The sequence below is a fragment of the Musa acuminata genome, chromosome BXJ3-3, assembly GCF_036884655.1.
Source record: "Musa acuminata AAA Group cultivar baxijiao chromosome BXJ3-3, Cavendish_Baxijiao_AAA, whole genome shotgun sequence".
NCBI lineage: Eukaryota > Viridiplantae > Streptophyta > Magnoliopsida > Zingiberales > Musaceae > Musa > Musa acuminata.
In genome coordinates, this window is record NC_088351.1 from 39,673,569 (window position 1) to 39,692,997 (window position 19,429).

Consider the following 19,429-nt stretch of genomic DNA (forward strand, 5'->3'; position numbering starts at 1 on the left):
TATCCTTATATACATCGCCAAGTCTTAAATAATCAAACGAAGATGTAAAAACCAAAGTGAAATGACGATATCACATGGAAACTGATTAGATTATACTGATAGATTAACTTGCAAGCAATGATCCACGATATTTGGTTTACATCATATATGTTCCAATATCTTGACATCAAGAGTCTTTAACCAACATCGATAAGATTACTGTAAAATATGAGCGATCATGTATTTCACCTTTACAAAGGTCTCAGATTCCTCGATGCATTTTATCAAATACGCTCCAACCTAAGTCTGTACATTTGGTTTTTATACCATCCAACATCATATATATTCCAACTTGTTCTTAACATCCACCTTATATGTTAAATAAACTTCATGAGTAAATCAAACACTAACGGCGAAGAAAGGTTGATTTTGCTGGATACATCATGCTAAAGAAACAATAACCAATATACTAAGTTAAAACACAAATGATTATATAGATATATTGGGTATGTTAAGAAAAATGAGTCAATTTAAGATGATCCGAATCTAATAGTGTAGAAATGCCCGAGATAGCTTCGAGGTAAAAGTGTTGAACTTCTGGGGTATCACTTGCACTAAGAGCGATATAAAAAAAAAAAAATAGACCCAATCCCTTTAATGCTCAAATTAGTCTAAAATTCATTTTAGATATGAATTCTTTTAAAAAAAGAGAGCATATGATAGCATCGAGAATTATTTTTACACTTGATCTTGGTAGGGATAATATGGATAGTAGTGTTTGGATCTTTTTTCTTTCATCATATTTTCATGTAATGCTTATATGTCATATGATGACAGATTGATCGTTAATATATATTTTATAACGTATAAAATAAATAATTAAAAAAATTAATTTGTGCGATGAAGATCTAAGTGACCCTTTTTGTATCAGTAAATTTAGATGTTGTTTTGCTGTTGAGAGTTGCTAAGCTGATGATTGTTACGAGTCCCACGCAAGAAACGCGGACATACGAGTCATCCCCCTCTCGTCCTGGCTGAGAGATGGATGCGACTGGTGGAGCGGAGGAGACAAGAGGGTCGCCGGCCGTTGGGTCAGCCAACTAATATACGTTTTATTTCCCCTTCCGGTGGCCGGTTCAGTCTCGAATCTTTAAAACCCGGTGTCGTAAGCCGGTTCCAACCGGGTTCTTTCCGATGATCATTTTCCCGAACCGGACCGGCAAAGGAGTTCCGTCGGACGGCGTCCTCCGCCCCCTTTTGTCGACCCACTTAGCAGCGAAATCTCCTCAAGGACTCCCCCTTGCTTCCCTTCTGCTTTCCTCAGAATCGTACTCGCTTTTCCTCTCGTTCAGATTTTGTTCGGATTCCCCACCCAAGAATATTCCGAGTCCGTAGATCATCGTCGATCGGTGTGAGAACTCGGCCGCGGCCGCCCCTCGCTGGCCAGAGGTATTCCCCCCCTTTTCCCTAATTTGGTCGGCCGGTTTCTCTTAGTGTGGTCTGGGTTTATCGATTTTGCGAAACAAGATTGCGTTCTACATAATTTGGCGGAGACGTGTGTTGTTGCGGGAGGTTATCGTCTCTGGAGGACTCGAAAGATTTATGTATTTTTATTTGAAGATCTTAGATACGGTGTCGTGATTGTACACTTTGAAGTGGTTGGACATGCGACATTTCGTTTTCCCCTTTTCTTCCTCTTCCTTAGTTCCTTGGAGAATCATGGGACCGTTGTCCCAATTATCCTCCGAGTTAAAACGATATGGTATCGTTGAAGAAAGTGATGCTGTTGCAGATTTATACTTTCCCATTTCTAATAGATAATTTTAGGTACTACTACTGCTACTACTACTACTACAAGAAGACGAAGAACAACAACAACAAAGCTCAATGTATTCCTTAGGATGCTAGCGGCAAATGTATTCCTAAAGGATTGATAGCTCAATGACTGTTCAGCCATGTCATTATAACATAAACTGAACTAAGAGGGAGGATACAATACATGAGCTTATGAGTGGTCAAGATGTTCAAATATTCAAATGATGGATTTCCAGCGAGAAATAACTTATCTCGTGATAATCTTGTCTTTAGAGGTAAGATCTGAGTGCATGGATATTTTTTTTGTAAGATCTAAAGCAAATATATTAATAGGTATAACAAATTAACAATTACTCCATTTTGCTTTACTGCCATGAAACATAACAGCAAAGTTGCTGATTTTGGATTAGTTTTGAGTATTTTACATGATTGTAAAAGGTAGTCTTGTGATGCACTCTACCATGGGCGCTCCCATCATCTATAAAAGGCTGTTATTATTATAAACTTCTGGAACTAGCAATCCATTAATGTCCTCTAGCACTACAGGAACCAATTCTTTCTTGGCATTGATGTCCCCATTCTCCCCTTCCAACGAGTCTCTTCCTTCCTTTATTTGCTCGCAAATCGTGTTTTGTCATCTACCTTTATATGTTGTAGACTTGTAGTCATGGGTGCTTTTAGCTTAACGTTAATGATATATTTATATCGCTATTTTTGTTTAACATGCTCACTGGTACATGATATTTTGGTGTATCATCTTTTCAGGTCAAGTATATAAGTTTTTTGATATAACTGATGTACCAACAAGAGACCACTAATGGCGAGTCTAAAGAAACGACATTTGAAGATGAGGATGATAGAGTAATTCCTGCTTGGCTGTTGTACTTGTTTTGTTGTTTTATGAAATTTTCTTATTTCTTCATTTATTATATTGGCATATTTACTCTTTAGCTTTAAATTAGGGTCGCTTATTATAGATGAGAAAAAACAGAGAATTAAAATTGAAGTAGTGTTGTATGAATTAGAAGCAAATTATGGTTGTTTCTCTGCAATCCTCATGCATCATAACAATCCTACATTTCAGATTAGATGAATTATATCATGGACTTCTTTGCCAATAACACATATAATAACTTTGTTAATTATGAATGTGTTGGAAGCTTCACAGATGATACTTGTGATGTGATTTTCTCTTCTTTGTGTTTTGTTGTTTGTTTGTCTGTCTGTATCCTTGTCTTTGAGTTGTGTTAAAAGTTGTTCTGATATTTCATAGTTTATTACGAGCTAGGAATTTTTTGGCAACTGTTATCGGTGCATATCAGCCATGCCACCTTATTTGAAGGGTTTATCAGCTCTTGGAACAGTCAATACCACCAAAATCGAGGAATCTAAGCATATACTGGTTAGCATGAAACCAAATGTTCTTTAGTTGCATACCAGCTGAAATGATTTTGTTTTGGTATTAATTAGGCTATCTCAAGTCATGTGAAACCTAAACTCCTGCATCTTCTTTCCACGATGGTCTCTATTTTTCTACTTTTCTTCCACTTGCTTCTTTTCTTATCAATGAAGTGCCATATAGGACTGCAACTCTGCATTTATCGTTGAATGTCTTGGCAGCCTCCCATTGTTGAATCACCATTATCCATTGTCAACTCCCATTGTAAAATCACCATCATTGGTTGTTAGAGAAGCTATCACAGCTTGTCTGCCAGTTGATAGGTCTCTGTGACTTGCCAACTGCTACAATTGTTGCATTGGAGAGTTTTATTGCCTAAGCAATTAGCATCGAGAATTTATTGTCATGAAAGAAATTAGTTTAGTAACATAATAATACTTTAAGAATGTAGAGAGGGCAGAAGAAGCTTGTAATGTAATACATACTGGTAAGGTAAAAGTTTAGTTTCATTATCATAATATGACAGCTAATACAAACTACATAAAACATTGCATCTAATCATATATCCATCTCATCCATAACCGAAAGATTTATATGCATGAAAAAGGAAAATTCTTTAAAAAGCCAAGAAGTGTCCATGAAGTATGGTGTAAATTTCTCAAAAATGTTTCTTTAGTAATTACTTCAATATTGATTACTTTGAAGAAGTATCTGAGCATGTATCCAAGAGATATCAAGGAAGTATCATATTTGACACATGAACAATATAATGTTTATATTAGCATCAAAATTGAAGTTGTAAATTGTATTAATGCAATTTTTTTTTCATATGTCTATTTTGGGTGCCTTGTTGATATTCTGAAATAAATTTTATGTTATTTAACATCATCCTTTCAGGAAGATATTGAATTTGAGAATGAAAGATGTGGAATATGTACAGATGTCATCATTGATAGAGGGGTTCTGGACTGTTGCGACCATTGGTAGGTCATATTCTTGCATTGAAATCTTCTGTTCTTTTTTTTTTTCTTTCCTGATGTGATGATTAACTCATGAAACCCCAATGTGAATATCTACATGTTGTTCAATTAATGACTTGGGGAACTGGATTCATAAAGTTTGTTATACACAAGGTTTTGAAAATGGAAATAAAAAAGGGATCAATAAGTCCAAAAGAAAAAAAGGTATACGGTTGATGATGCATATTGGAGGATCGGTCTTCGACAAAATTTTAGTACTATTTAGTTTGAATCTTCAAGTTATCAAGATTTTTTAGTTGAAAGATTAAATTGAAGTTTAGAACTATTATTCTAATTTTTGTATCAGTGTTTCCAAAATTTGATGATGCAATTACTATGTAAAATCTCAATATCGTATATGTACTATTTTATGATTTATTCTATTTATGATATACTTACATTTATTCTATTTATCAGAAACCAGTTTCCTTTTCTGACAGGAGGACATTTTAGTTATTTGCAAGAGGAGGGGACTCTCTTATGGGCATTATGTAAATGGGGGTTTGCAATCAGGAAAAAAACCGAAAACCTGGGGCCTCTCCCAGAAAATCGCCTTGTTACTTCCTATTTGTACTATGTTAGTGTTTATGCTATTATTATAATATATTTAATTATTTTGAATATATTATTCACTGTATCCTCCTAGCTGATCAGAAATCAGAGATTCCATTTCTTTTTGGGGGTGCTACCAGTAGGTTTTGGTTGATTTCTGATCAAATTGTCTAATTTGGTTCTGGGATCAATTGATTATTCTGACTATGAAGTAGATTTATGGAAATAAATACTATGGTCTCATGGCCAAAAAATTCTGGAGAAATATTGTTAAGAATCTTAAGATGTCAACTTAGATGCACTTATGGGCTCGTCGAAATTCTTGAAGTTTCATTAAACATAGGCAAGATAAATGATGTATTATATGCCCAATTATGTGTCTCCTGAATTTTAAGAGGATGTCTGTTGCTTTGTCTCACTTCCATATACTATTGCAAAAATTTCAGTTAGTTGTGAATCTCTCGCAAAGCCGTTAATTCTTTTTTTTTTTTTTTTTGAAAAAATTGATCTTTCATTGTTGCCGAAAATGATAATCTTACAGCCCTTATTCGTTTGTATCACCATCTTTTACAAAATAAATTTAGAACAGTCATTTCATATCCAATATAATTTTGACTTATGAAGGAGATGTTTATACATATACATTCAAGCTTATTGAACGTGCTTGTGCATGTAAACTTCAAAACATATAGATTTATGATACATAAGAAGATCTAGGTTTCTTTGAAGAGTCCTTGTTCTTTCAAGTGGTGCCGAATTTTCCCAAGTCTTGGCTCCTTCTGCTTTCTTTTAGTTGAGACCACAAATTTGATATCTCACACTGGTAAGCTATATGAATGGAAGCTACTTTATATTTTAGTGACAGCGACAAGTAAGACTTCTCCAGCATCTTGTAACAAATTAGTATTATAGTGGCTGCTTGTAATCTAATGATTACTAAGAAAATTTAATCTTTGATTCAGGGAGCCTGGTGTAGGAACTAAAAGAATGGTATTACCATGGAAATTTAGTCTTTTGTTCAAGGAGTCTGGTCACTAGGGCTAAAAGAAGCACATTTAACTAGGGCCAGTAGTCTTTGGTTGTCATCTACCATGCTGGTTGGTATGGGCATTGGTTGGTGCATTTTCAGCCATGCCTATGTGTATTGTATATGACTGGTCCTGTGATTGGCACAGGTACAGCACAACATTGCATTACTATCATGTGCAACACGAGTCCTTTTTCTCAGTTCTAGTAGGTGCCTTTCCCTTAATTGTTGCAGTTCCTTATTTTACCTTTTTTTTTCCATATTTTTATTATACTGTTAGAATTTTTGCTTTTATTTCACAACAAAAATTCAGGGTGAAGGAAGATTGTATTATGTAGATCAACAATGGTCTAACAACAGAGTATTATTTTGAATGCAGGTTCTGTTTTGCATGTCTTGACAACTGGGCTACCATCACAAATTGCTGCCCAATTTGCCAAAATGAATTTCAGCTTATCACATGTCTTCCAGTGAGTAATAATACTCTACCAAACAACTCTTCTTTTCGGAACTCTTTTGTCTATTGTTATCCTCTTCTAACTTGATCATGTAATGAAATCTTCATTTTCTGCTTGTGCAGTGGTTTAAGTATCTCTAAATCAGATTGTTGTCGTATTTTAGTTCACCATTGCATATTTTGTAAATTTTGTTTGATAATTGTAGGTGTATGACACCACTGGCAGTATCAGAATTGAGAATTACTCACTTTCCAGGTAATATGTAGTTCAGTATCGATAAATATTTTATCAATTAATCATGATTTATAAAATTTAGATGTATTGCTGGTAGGAGTCTAGGAGGGCATAAATTTGTTGTTATGGTAATACTAGATATGTTCTTTATCTAAATGACCTTCAATGCTGTTAGGTTTTGTCCTCTGGTTGTATGCTGTTTGTGGATTGTAAGTATTTTTATGCCACCATTATCTTTTGATTTTTTTTGTTTGTTCAATCTAAGAAAAATTCAAGATGCTAATTTATGGCAATTGTAATGATCATAAACAAAGAAACAACACTGAGGTCTTAGGGGGTAAGATTTGTCATCGCCTGAATTCCATTGATATGCATGCTTCATGACATGAGTGATAAGAAGCTTAGTGATTATAAAAATAAAAATACTCAAGCCTGGGTCTTGTACTTGTTTCCTTTTATTTTGCATTGTGCCGAGTCTCATTGATTGTCCATCAAAACCTATATCCTATTGTTTTGCTGTATGTTTATCATATATGTATATCTACAGCTCTAACATCCACATCTATCTTGTTAGTGTCTTGTTATAATCACTTTTGGTCAGATTGGGCTGTGATGAGCTATAATTATGCATGAACACATTCATATGCCATGTGACTTGTTGCGCGTGTCACATTATGGTATGTCCTCATCCTTTCGTCTTAGCAATATCATTCAAATAATTGCTTTAATATATCTACTGACTGATCATAACTGAATTGAATATGTACAGTATCTGAAGATTGACGAGTTAACTTGTTACCACTTGTTTTGGCGACCAAATTGGATATACTGAACTGACACTCTTTATGAAGGAGATATTAACTAATTCGTTGCCCTTGACTGGGATATTGCTTCAGACATCCAGGATCTTCTCTAGGTGATCAGAAGTTTTCAAGACAATGTTGGTTTATAAATAAAAAAGAAACAGTTTAACTAGCAAGGTTTTAATTGTTGGTGAGGAAAAATATCTGAGAACTTTCTGTAGCAGTCAAACTTTTACCTTTGTAGATCTTCAGTCCCTGAAGGCTGGTCTTTTGACTTTTTGGGCTTAGAGACTTAAATCTGAAAGATCACTGATACACTAATCTTCTTTTGCCATATCTGTTCTACTTGTCTCAGGACATCCTCTTTTCATCTAAAGGCATAATATCTTTTTCAAGTCCTTTTGATAATATTTTTCTGTGATTTCTCACCGCTTTGTCAGTTTGTCATATGTTTTTCTTAATTGGCTTAATGTCATGAGGTACATAGTTAGACCTGTCAGCACCATGTTAATTGGCTATCCTTAATTTTTGTTGATCATATAAATATGAACAAATTTGTCAAGTTTTATGTGGGTGTTGGAAGTTGTTGGCTGATTGACTATCCAGAAGCTAAGTTTACACGGAACCAAACGTAGCATCCAATGGCAGTTAAAGTTAAGGATCTAAGTGTCTCTGGCACTTTGTTGTTAGTTGGTGGCATGGTATACAGTCACTATACATCATCAACTTGGGCTGTGTTGATGATGTGCTAAACTCCAACAGAAGCTTGCTGGTTGCACCAATTCAGAGAATAAAAAAATTGGAGCAAGTTGATTTTTCCCATGGCATATAAATAATTTGTTTACACATGATATTAGAATTTAGAAACCTGATTGATTAAAGTGTAAGAACTTTTAGTATATTGCTTCAGGATTTTCTTCAGAATTACTGTTATAAAAAAGTGTGCTTTTCTCAGTTCCTGATTGCTTGAATAGTAGTTTTTGTGTGCGTGTGTGCCAAGGTCCGTAATATCGTACCGTACCAGAGTTTCGATCTGGGCTCGGTACCGGTACAGCACAGTATACCGAGCGGTACACCCAGGTGTATCGAGCGGTATATTTAGGCGTGCCGAGCACTGTAGCACTGCTACAGTGTCTGCTATAGTGTCGGACCGGTAACATGCGATCCGTGTACCGGAAGCCTGTTGGACCGGTATGTACTGGCCGTACCGGGCGGTACAGTCGGTACTGCAGACCATGGTGTGTGCACATGCATATGCATATATGGTTGTGAAAATGGGTTTCTTAATTACTGCATGACATCCTAGTTTAGTGCTGCCATGCGTGCGGGCATGTACGTGTGTATGAGATGAGTTTTCATGACTTCCTAAATTAGTGGTGCGGCTGGTGCCTTTCTTTTCCTTTGATTTGCTGAAGACATGTTGCTCTGTGATTGTAAGCTGTCATGTTAGTCGTTTGAGGTTGTGCACTTGATGTTGGAATTCCTTTTCTGAGCTTAAAATTGTATTGTTATTTTGATGAGTTTTGTTGCACCTGAAATTTTTGATCTTTTCTTTCTGGACCTGTGACTGAACTGTTAGATATTTGTTGGTCTATTTCCTGGAGAAGCTTATAAACAAATAATTTATTTCATTGATTGTTCGTCTGTGAGACCCATTTATTTTTTTAACCTATGTTTAGCAATTGGGAAAGAGTCCTTGTATGTCACATTTGTCTGCCAGTACATTCCTTATATGCGGTTGTACGGAGAAACACATGAAATTGCAGCCTTCCTTTTTCAATTTGCAGAGAAGTGGATTGGAGTGTTCAAGGGAAGAACAACACCCTGTCCTTTCCTTCATACTACATTGATGAAGATGTAATAATGCTGTCCTTGCACTGATCACCTCATTGATAAAGACACTGTAGTCTGAACTTCTGCATTCTGTGTTAATGCGGTTATTCTTCTGCCAGGCAGTTGCATGCTTGGATGGAGATGGATGCAAGGTTAGAAGTGGACTGACGACAGCGGATGATGGTTTAAATTTTGATACATCAATTGCTTGTGATTCATGTGATATATGGTAAATACATATCAGAATTGTACTAAAATAACTTTTAAGTTCTAGTTATTTCTGCTGGGTTTGCCACAAAATAACACTATTAACCTTAGCTAGAATCACTCAAGTGCGGATGTTGCCATATCTTGAAAGCTGATCTTTTCAACTAGGTAAACTTGTGAAATTAGTAAACTGTGCAGATGGAGATATATCTGATTTCTCTTGTTTATTTAATGCATGATGAAATAATAAGTGGTATGGCTTTGACGCCAAACATCAATTGTTGCTTCAACTCTTCAAAGCACGCTTAGCACCTAGGAATCTGATAGTGAATACTATTTTCATCTACCAGCAAGGAAAGAACTCACATCTACCAGCAAGGAAACTCTGGCACTGTTTATTCTCGGTTAAGACCATAATTATCTTGTAATGGGATTTTAAGTAATTGTTTATTTGTCGTTTATTAAATTTGGTATATAATGACTAAATATATGGGATATCAGAATTATTGCTTCACTCATTTATGGTTCATTTGTAAAATATTAATTTCTACAGTCAGTTTCATTAAACATTTGGCAATCTAAATAGTATCTAGTAGTAGGAACCACCTCGAAGCCAGGTTTAAAAATGCTGGTTGAACTGGTCAGTACAGACTGTTATTTACCAATCTGATCAAGCATCATAATAGACCATACAGCTAGATACTGCTTGGGTATACTGCTATCTTGCCAATGATACAGATCACTTGATTTGTACCGTCTTTCTAGTAGGTTATTGAAATTGTTATGGGACTGGTATTTAGAACCTTGACTTGGAGTTTTATGCCATAATGATTCCTATTTTAGAACTCTATATTGTGATCTATTATCATCTAATTAATCTTCCTTGGCTGTTAGGATCTGTAGATAATTTAAACTCATTTTATCTCCATGGTCAATGAAAGATTCACTTGTTCGCATGGTCCCTGGAAGAAAAGCTTCACTTATAATTGAAAATTTTGAATTTGTCCTTGGTGCTTAATCAGGAAATTAGATCCTTAACAACTTGATGGTTTATTGTAAGAAAAATGAGTAAGATGCTAAGCAGCATGATCATCATCACATGGTTCTTCATTTGAAGATTTTCTTGAATAAGCCTGAGATGACCTTCATTTAATGAGGTTTTATTAGTATGGTCTTGATTGAAAAATCGCTTAAATTTATCCATATCAAATGATTATGCTAGCAGGTCTAAGAGTGGTCATATCCACTTAAGTTCATCAAAGCTAATTCATCACTGTATTTACAAGCCCGAGTTAATTAGTTTGCTTCAATCCCATTAAAAAATATAGAGCAAGTCAGCAAACAACATTTGATTTGGGTAAATAGAGAGATCATATGGATGTACCAGTTATTGGTCAGAAAGATGTTTTCCTTGACATGTGGCTGTCATCCCAGACCATGTAACTATGACTGGATAAAGTGACCAAGAAACATGGTAGAGTGCTGGCTAAAATCCTAGATACATCGTCTAGCATGAATTGTATAAAGATCTCACCTTATTTTTGCATTCTGTCACGTGTCACAGTATGACCGGCATCAAAAATTCAGAATGAACAGTACTAAGGTATAACTCTATATCATGCCCAACATTTGTTGGCACAGTCAGGTCACTAACCTTTTAATGGTATATATTTGTTTTCTCATCAGAACTTCATTTTTTCTGATAAAACCTTTTAGGCAATTAGCCATATTTCAATTTGTTTAACTTTCCTGTAAAATATTGTATTTAAAGTTAATGTTTCAGTTGGTAGGAAGTGCTTTTATTGTTTATCTAACATGCTACATCAACTTATATTATTTTTATATTATTTGTGGAGACAGGTATCATGCATTTTGTGTTGGATTTAGCCCTGAGTACACATCCGTTAGTTCTTGGTTGTGTCCAAGGTAATGCTGCTACTTTAATATGTACAATGAGATTTGTTCTTGTAACATGAATTTTTGTAATCTTTTCTTTAAGAATTTTCATTTCTGACTTCAGCATAGGTTTATCTACTATCTAATTCTCATTTTTCATATATTATATCATTACTGGTTTTTCTATTTGCCTTTTTCTCCTAGGTGCTTATCTATTGAAGAACCACAGAAGATGGATGATATTCCCGTACAAGACCAGGGGTGGCACTCTATTTTGAAAGCTGCTGACCATGGATGGGCAGTTGACCATTCTTTTTTGGGGAAGGTATCAGTATCTGTTGCTGATGATGGTGAAACAGCTCTTGTTGTCTCAATGGTTCAAAGGGATCAGACAAGTAAGGACGATACAAGTGCATCAGAGGATTTGATAGAAACAAACATGAGGAAGGAAACTGAAACATCTTTTTCTGAATCTAATGTTGATAATCCAAAACTCAATGTTCAGGTTGACAAGAGTGGTGATTTCAAACTTAACTGTGATGACTTGATATGCAGCAATGATAGTGTGTTTGATGGAATGGTTGCAGACACTGATAGTAGTTACGAAAATCTGTTGGATACATCACCTGCAATGACACGGGAAGATAATGAGCTGAACAACATTTCTTCAGCATTAACACTGTTAGAATCTGCACCTTCAAATATAGTTGATTCACAATTAAGTCTATCACATGGTGGACCTATATCCTCTTCTGATCAGCCATTAATGCATAGCTTGCTGGAGGCTAATCACACGGAAGAAACGATGTGCAATTCTTCTAGATATAATGATCATGATGACTCATTTTCCCTGTCATGTAGCTCTTACCAAAACATTGATGAACTGCGTCAAGACAAACGTAAGCTTGTTACTTATGTTGCTATATCTCGTTTGTTTTTAAATATGCAACAATTAACAATTTTTTTATCAATTCTATGTATTGTCTTAGCTCAATTTCATGAGTGAATGTTTTGGTGCATTATAAAATTAATAGCTTCTTGTAAATGATTTTTCAGTTGGTGAACTAGTTGATGTTGATGTGAAAGATCCATTAGTTATGAGTAGAAGCTTACACAATCCAGAGCAATGTCGTATATCAGGTAATTAGATAATGCTTTTTTAAATAATATTGCTCTCTTAGAATATTTTATTTGAAAACCAACTTTATCTGACTGTTGAACAATAACATCTGTTCATTTGGACTGTGTAATAGCAACATGTTCCTTCGACAGGTATAGTTTTAATCAAAAGAGGATTAAAATGTGTTGACTTATTTCTTTAATCCTGAACTGCCTAAATTATGATAGAGATGTTACAAGATGCTATTTGGAACTTCCTTGCTGTTGAAGAGAATTTGTTTTCCATTATTATGTTAAAAGTTTACTGTTGAAGTTAGTTCGCTGAACATTGCTATTATGTTTTCTAGTTGTCTCTGATTGTTTAGTTGCCTGTTAAAAGGAGCTACTCTTACAATTTGTTTCATTTGATAATATGGGGTCGTCTATCTGATTGCTTGCTTTTGACGCATTACATTGGTTCTTTGTTGGACTTTTGCAGTAGATGATATTATTACCAGCTCTGTTGAGGATGTGGTTAATGCTATTTGTCAAGAGGATTTTAAAGTTACAGGTTTGGTGGAGGAACATACAACTGAATCCAACTTACACCTAATGTAAGGAACATTTGTGCTGTTTTGTGTCTATAGTTGTAAGAGTACATGCCCCTTTCCAATTCTGATGCATCCAAGTGCTAAGCAATGAATATGTAGGATATTTATTATTCTCATATGGATAATTGTGCATTTTGGTTGATTAGTTTATTTTTGTATTGCCTTGGTGAATCGTAGGACTTCTCAATGCTCACCTTATCTATAATTTTATTCCTTTTGAAGTCTTAGGACTGTCTACATGGTTTTTTCCAAGTTGCATCAGGTTATATTGATAAATTGAAATGTCAGAGCAGAATCATCAGGATACCTCTACCCGGTTCATGGTACTTTTTGGTTTTCTGCATTCAGGATCACTGTGGTATATGATTCAAAACACTAAAATTGGGATCACTCTCATCAATGTCATTCAGTTTTGTAGATATAAAACAGTTGGAAGAAAAATATAATCCATGGACATTCCTACCTAAATTGTTTAAGGAAAGCTCAAAACAATATAATTATTAAACGATAAATGAAAAAAAAAAGAACAGGCTCAGAGCCTTGGTCGACTTTTACCCAGTTGGATGCATATTATGTCAAAATATATTATCTAATATAACAAGCTATATAGCAAGTGATAAAATGTACCACAACCCAAAACAATTAACCAACTAATTTTAACCCCTAGGTACTATGAATCAAGTTAACGTACGCTTTAACAATACTCATGCAGTCATACCATGAACCAAAGTGTTTCATGTTGAAGTTAAATGTGTTAGAGGTTTATCTTCTTGCCAACTTGTTTTTGCATTTATGATTGTCATTTGTCTGAGATTGAAGTTGATATTCTACAAGTATCATGTTAGGTTAAGACATAAGAATGAGCTTTTGAAAGTTCATAAACTGTGCTAGATAAACCTGGTTGTTTTTATGCATTTCAATTTTGTAGATGAAATCCAGATTGATGGTATTCTTCTTACCATATGCTGTGTATTGGTTCTGGTTCAATCATCCAAGATTTTCCCTCTTAGTGGCTTAGATCAGCTCCTAGTTTCTAGTCAACCAAGATTTCACTGGGGAAGTTTTATGCAAGCTGATTCTTGTGATAGCACAGTTGACTTCAATTAGTTTTTTGATGATATGTGTAAGCTTCTCAACTGAAGGTCAAGATGTTCTTTCGGTCTGTCAAGTTAAAACTTTAATAATTTCTCAGATATCTTCCTAGATTCTGTGTGTGTGTATCTATATATACATGCACACACTTAGCTCAAATAGACTGCACAAGCTCATCTGTCCTTAATAGTTTTGGCATAACCATGATACTTCATATTTTCACATTCAACATTTCCTTTTCTTTACCTAATCTTTCTCTTGTGATTTTTAACAAAGAAAATGTGCAACTACTTGGCCCCTTGGGCTAGTATTAATGTGAACTTTGAAGGATAGACTTTCCAACTTGTGGATGTTATTCCAGTCTTTTCTATATAATAAAGCTATGCAAGTTTACTTCTCAATTTGATCTCATTTCTTCACCTTTGCTTTCTAGGGATGTTGATTCCATTATCAAACAAAAGGGGAAAAGAAAACTGGAATTCCAGGTAAAAGCAATGACTGAGGATAATGCAAAGAAATCTAAATCAGATGAGACATCTCTGATGTTGCCTTCAGGAAGTCAAGCTGATGCTTCCATTCCAGATGACTTTAAAAGTTATCCTAAAGCTGCAACAATTTGTGAAGATGATGATACAAAATGTAATGCAGAAGATTCAGCTCTACATACAGACATCATGAGTATTGTTCGAGAGGCAGACAATAAACATGATGGTCAAATAGGCGAAAAACATAAAAACAATGTTGTAGGAAAAAAAGATGATTCTACTGGGCTTAGAGTAAAAAAGATCATGCGAAGTGTTGGAGATAAAGCTGAAAAAGAAATTCTAGTTCAGAAACTGGGAAAGGAGATAAAAGAGGCAGTTCAGGTTAAAACCTCTAACTGCAATTTTGAGGATAATGCCTTTCACGGCAAACTTTTAACAGCGTTTCGTGAAGCAATAGTTAAACCCAGAGATGAAGTAGCTAACAAATTTATTCCTTCACTTAGAATGAGGAAGCAATTGCTGCAAAAAGGAAAAGTACGTGAGAATTTGACCAAAAAAATTTATGCAACGTCCAGTGGTCGCCGGAGGCGAGCTTGGGACAGGGACTGGGAGATTGAATTTTGGAAGTACCGGTGTCCAAAATTAAAGCCTGAAAAAATTGAGACACTACAGTCAGTTCTTGAACTTCTCAAAAAAGCATCAACTTCCTGCATGGAGAACCCAGAAATGGATCAGGGTCCACAAGGAGACATGTCAAATTCAATTCTGTCTCGAGTATACTTAGCTGATGCCTCAGTTTTCCCAAGAAAGGATGATATCAAGCCCCTCTCTGCCGCTGCTGTGATCGGCAATGATCAAAAAGAGAAAAGTGTTGTTACCACTCTTTCTGAGAAGGATTCACAAAATGTTGCGAGTAACAAAACAAAGTCCCAAGCATCTGATAATCAGGGAAAGAATTTTGGTGCTTCAATTATTCCAAAGAAAGCTCCTTGCAAAAGAGGAAGTCCAGATGTACAAAACACAGCAACATCCTCCATCTTGGCTGCAAGTAAGGTGAAAGGGCAAAACAAGAACGAGACATCTGTTTCCATTAAGAGTGGACAAATTCTGAAGGAGCAGGCTAATGTATCTAATATGGCTAAGAATGATAAAAGGAAGTGGGCTATGGAGATTCTTGCTAGAAAGAATGCTTTAACGAGTTCAAATTCAGTTAACGATGGACAAGAAGAGGGAAATATGCTCAAGGGAAACTATCCGCTACTGGTACATCATTGATTACTTTGGATTATTAGGTGTGATAGTAGCATCTTCTTATTGACTTTTCCCTGATACATAATATTCATTTATTTATACATGTAGGCCCAACTTCCCAGTGACATGAGACCAGTTGTGGCACCCAGCCGCCACAATAAAGTCCCAATTTCAGTCAGGCAGGTATGACATTTAATTCTTTATTGACAATAACTTCGTCATGTAACTCTTTTTTTCTTTTTTGGTGAATGCTTTGTAAATTGCAACTTTACCTTGCAGTTTCTGTGCTTGTACATTTGCATTTATTATATTCTTATAGCTATGACATATACACGGTGGGTTGGGTGTTTAAAAAAGGTCTATTTGTTCAAGTATTTATCTTTTGGATCGTAAAGAATTAATGCATACTGCTATTTTGCAGTAATCACTACGTAAGTTGCACAATTTTTCTTAGTAATTGGTTTTCTTGAAGCCAGAGATGAATATTTGTGTTCCTTTTACTCCAGGCACAACTTTACCGCATTGCTGAACATTACTTGAGGAGAACAAATCTATCTGTTATTTGCAGAACGGCAGATGTTGAGTTGGCTGTAGCTGATGCGGTTAATGTAGAAAAAGATATTTCTGAAAGGTCTAACAGCAAAATGGTTTACATAAACCTTTGTGCACAGGTTCTATCTCAGTGCACTAGGCTGCAATCAGATGCAGGTCCATCCGACTCACTGGTAAACACTAAATCTAGTGCTGATCAGGCAGTTGAAAAAAGTGAAAATTGTATTGATCGGGTTGCGGAAAAAGCAATCTCGGAGCCTAAACCAGTAGTGTTTGGTGATGTAGAAGAAGCATTAAGAGTTGCTGGCCTCTCTGATTCTCCTCCTAATAGTCCTGAAAAAAATGTGAAGGGCACCAATGCAGATGTTGATTCTTCGGTATATGGTGGGCAGGAATATGTTGACAATGACATTGATACCCATCCTCTGTTTGGTACATATGGAGATACGAAGAATAAATTAGAGGATCAGGGGTATGCAGCATCTTCCAGTGTTGCTAAAGCTTCAGAGGTGTCAGAAAATGAGAACTCCAAAATGAAGGGCATGTTCTCAATCATTGGTTCTGAAGAGCCACTTAAGTGCCCCAACTATGAATCTCAAGAACCTGCAAGTTCGACAAAATCATTAGCTGCCACCAATCAGGATGACTTGATTGTGGAGGTACCATCTAATTGTTCAACTTTGCTCCAGTATCAAAACGTATGTGGCAAAGGAAATGCACATGTTAATGTTGAGGTTGATGTTTCAACTGCTACAAAAATATTTCAAGGGGATGAAATCAATGTGCTTTCCTCAACTGAGCACAATAAGTTGCATGGACCAGAAAAAGAACCTCCCCTTGACACATCTAGTGAACTAATGGGAGAGGCATGCAAGATAATGGAGAGAGAAGCTGCAGGAAAAAGCAGCATTAATAATGAAAAGGAAGATAATAGTTCAAAAGATGAATTTGCAGTGCCTAAGCTTGAGATTGGTAACTGTTCCAAGAGTAACATTCTTGGTGATAAGGTTCCTTTTGAAGGTAGATCTTCTGGAAGGAGAAATTCACCAAATTCTACCATGAGCGAAATTGCTCCTAAGGTGGAACAGGCTAAACCCAGCACTGCTGATTCATCTGATTCATCTCATCCCATATATAAAAAGGTAAAGTGTTAATGGAACCTTTGATACATTATTAAACATAAACCTTACAGGGACATGCTATACTAGTACAAAGGTATGATTATTTGTGGTGTGGAAGTTATTTATATGTTACTGCCAGTCCTTTAGCCTGGTTTAAATTACTCTTGCTGAATGTGAAATGCACTGCTAATGCTGGCAGGTAACCTCACCTGACTTATGATGTTTGGCAATATGGAATATCAAAGCAAAGGAATACTAATGTTATGACTTGAATATTTCATGCTTTTTAAGTCAAATTCAGAACTAGGACTTGCTTTTCAAATGTTAGTGACAATTGCATTTACCATTTTATGGAAGAGAGTATTAGGTTGATAAATAATATAACCTTGTCTGCTGCATATGCTTTGTGAATTTTCATACTAACATTGGAGATTCTGTTTAATAACTAAGGTCACGTGGAGTTATGAATAACATGGGAAATGACTTTCTAATTTTTGTAATCAGGGCCATGCTTCATGACAGAACACTATATTCCGAGCATTGGCATGAATAAATCTTCTTTTTGTATGTCCTAGAAATATCTTGAAACCCTTAGTTGACTTTTCCGTTGCTTATGCCAATTTAGGAAACTTGTGTCATTTCTGTACGCCTTATTTTGTCTTTTGCATTTCAGAATGTTGTCTTGGATATTATTATGTTACACTTATTCTCTGCAGTTCTTTTGCTATATGCTTCACTCGTATCATTGTCCTAAGATTATTATAATCTATCATTTATTGGAACAAGGATTTAAACCTCGGTCAGATACCAGTCACGACAACTGGTCGGACTAGTACAATATTAGTATACTGAGAAGTATACCAACCTGTACTGTACAGTATCACTAGAAACATTAAAGAAAAATACCAACTGGTCTCAAGGTTTAGACGAGCAAATACCTGTCAGTATATGAATTGATGAATTGGTACTCAAAACCTTGGATCATAAATCTATTGGAAAACATGGATTCTTTTTACATAACTGCAGGATATTTATTTTGGGTTTTCCGAGGAAATTGCTTTAACTTCTTCATTCTGGCCTGCTTTCTTTCAGGTTGAGGCATATGTGAAAGAACACGTCAGGCCACTTTGTAAAAGTGGCGTGATAACTGTTGAGCAATACAGATGGGCTGTCACAAGAACAACAGATAAAGTTATGGGACACCACTGCAATGCTAAAAATGCAAATTTTCTCATCAAAGAAGGTGACAAGGTGAAAAAGCTCGCTGAGCAATATGCAGAAGTTGCTCAGCAAAAGATGTGATAGTTTCTATCATCAGGGGGCATCCAGATCATTGTTAATAGTCCTGGCATTACCACCAGAGCCAATCCATGTTTTTGCTGTTTCCTTTTTCCTGACCTTAAATCTGTTTCTCTATGTGCATTCCCTATTCATCTTGCTTAAAGAAATGGCTACGACATAGCCCGAAGCACGGTTTAGCAGCAGCCAATGTGACTATATCCGTTCTTACACTTGTGATACAGAATTGGCCAAATTAGATAATTGTTCACCCAGAATCTGTATATACATGTAGAAGATGGTAGATTCTTAGTCGATGAAAGTTGATAAATGAAGCATAGATGTATCTCTGTAACCGGCTGAACTAAATGCCTGTTCCTGCTTGCACATGATTGTGTTTCATCATAGCTGTTCATCGGAAGCAGGGTGGGTGCCTTATCTTTGGAGACCATTTGCTGGGACTACATGGAGATTACATTTTCCCCGGGTGGTACAAAGAATCAATGTTTTCCCAGAATAACTGGTCAGTATCTTCCACCTGTTAGAAGCTCCAAATGATCATTATTTATTATCTTGCTCAGCCACTTGCATGAACAATAATTTCTACCCCCAAATTTTGCCAAATTACTGTATTGAGTTAAATAGTGGATTCAGGTTCCTGATGTTGATTCGTAGCTTGCATTCAATATCTATTTAGTTTCAATATATTCTAGTCGTAC

At 35.7% G+C, this 19,429-nt stretch overlaps 1 protein-coding gene across 6 annotated transcripts; it reads left to right on the forward strand.

The window, feature by feature from the left end:
- Positions 1 to 964: 964 nt before the first annotated feature.
- Positions 965 to 19,112, forward strand: LOC103979719 (uncharacterized protein At4g10930). Of its 6 annotated transcripts, none has more exons than XM_065143800.1 (16): positions 965 to 1,428; positions 2,560 to 2,655; positions 3,083 to 3,196; positions 4,091 to 4,176; positions 6,171 to 6,261; positions 6,455 to 6,504; positions 9,074 to 9,143; positions 9,239 to 9,348; positions 11,187 to 11,252; positions 11,427 to 12,121; positions 12,279 to 12,362; positions 12,820 to 12,934; positions 14,457 to 15,771; positions 15,868 to 15,942; positions 16,266 to 17,453; positions 18,525 to 19,112. In XM_065143800.1, exons 2-16 carry the CDS (start codon positions 2,590 to 2,592, stop codon positions 18,732 to 18,734), a joined length of 4,335 nt encoding a protein of 1,444 aa, XP_064999872.1. In that variant the 5' UTR covers positions 965 to 1,428; positions 2,560 to 2,589; the 3' UTR covers positions 18,735 to 19,112. The 6 variants fall into 6 exon arrangements, with proteins under 6 accessions (XP_064999872.1, XP_009394181.2, XP_009394182.2 ...); XM_009395906.3 differs by lacking the exon at positions 3,083 to 3,196 and adding an exon at positions 6,659 to 6,692 and having other exon boundaries at positions 966 to 1,428; XM_009395907.3 differs by lacking the exon at positions 3,083 to 3,196 and having other exon boundaries at positions 966 to 1,428.
- The last annotated feature ends 317 nt before the right edge of the window (positions 19,113 to 19,429 follow it).

What these genes read in the sequence shown, in the direction of transcription:
- LOC103979719 (XM_065143800.1), top strand. Translation starts at nt 2,590, where the DNA reads ATGTACCAACAAGAGACCACTAATGGCGAGTCTAAAGAAACGACATTT. An exon ending in CTGGACTGTTGCGACCATTG is followed by an intron (nt 4,177 to 6,170) that starts GTAGGTCATATT and finishes TTTTGAATGCAG; the next exon opens with GTTCTGTTTTGCATGTCTTG. An exon ending in TCCCAATTTCAGTCAGGCAG is followed by an intron (nt 15,943 to 16,265) that starts GTATGACATTTA and finishes CTTTTACTCCAG; the next exon opens with GCACAACTTTACCGCATTGC.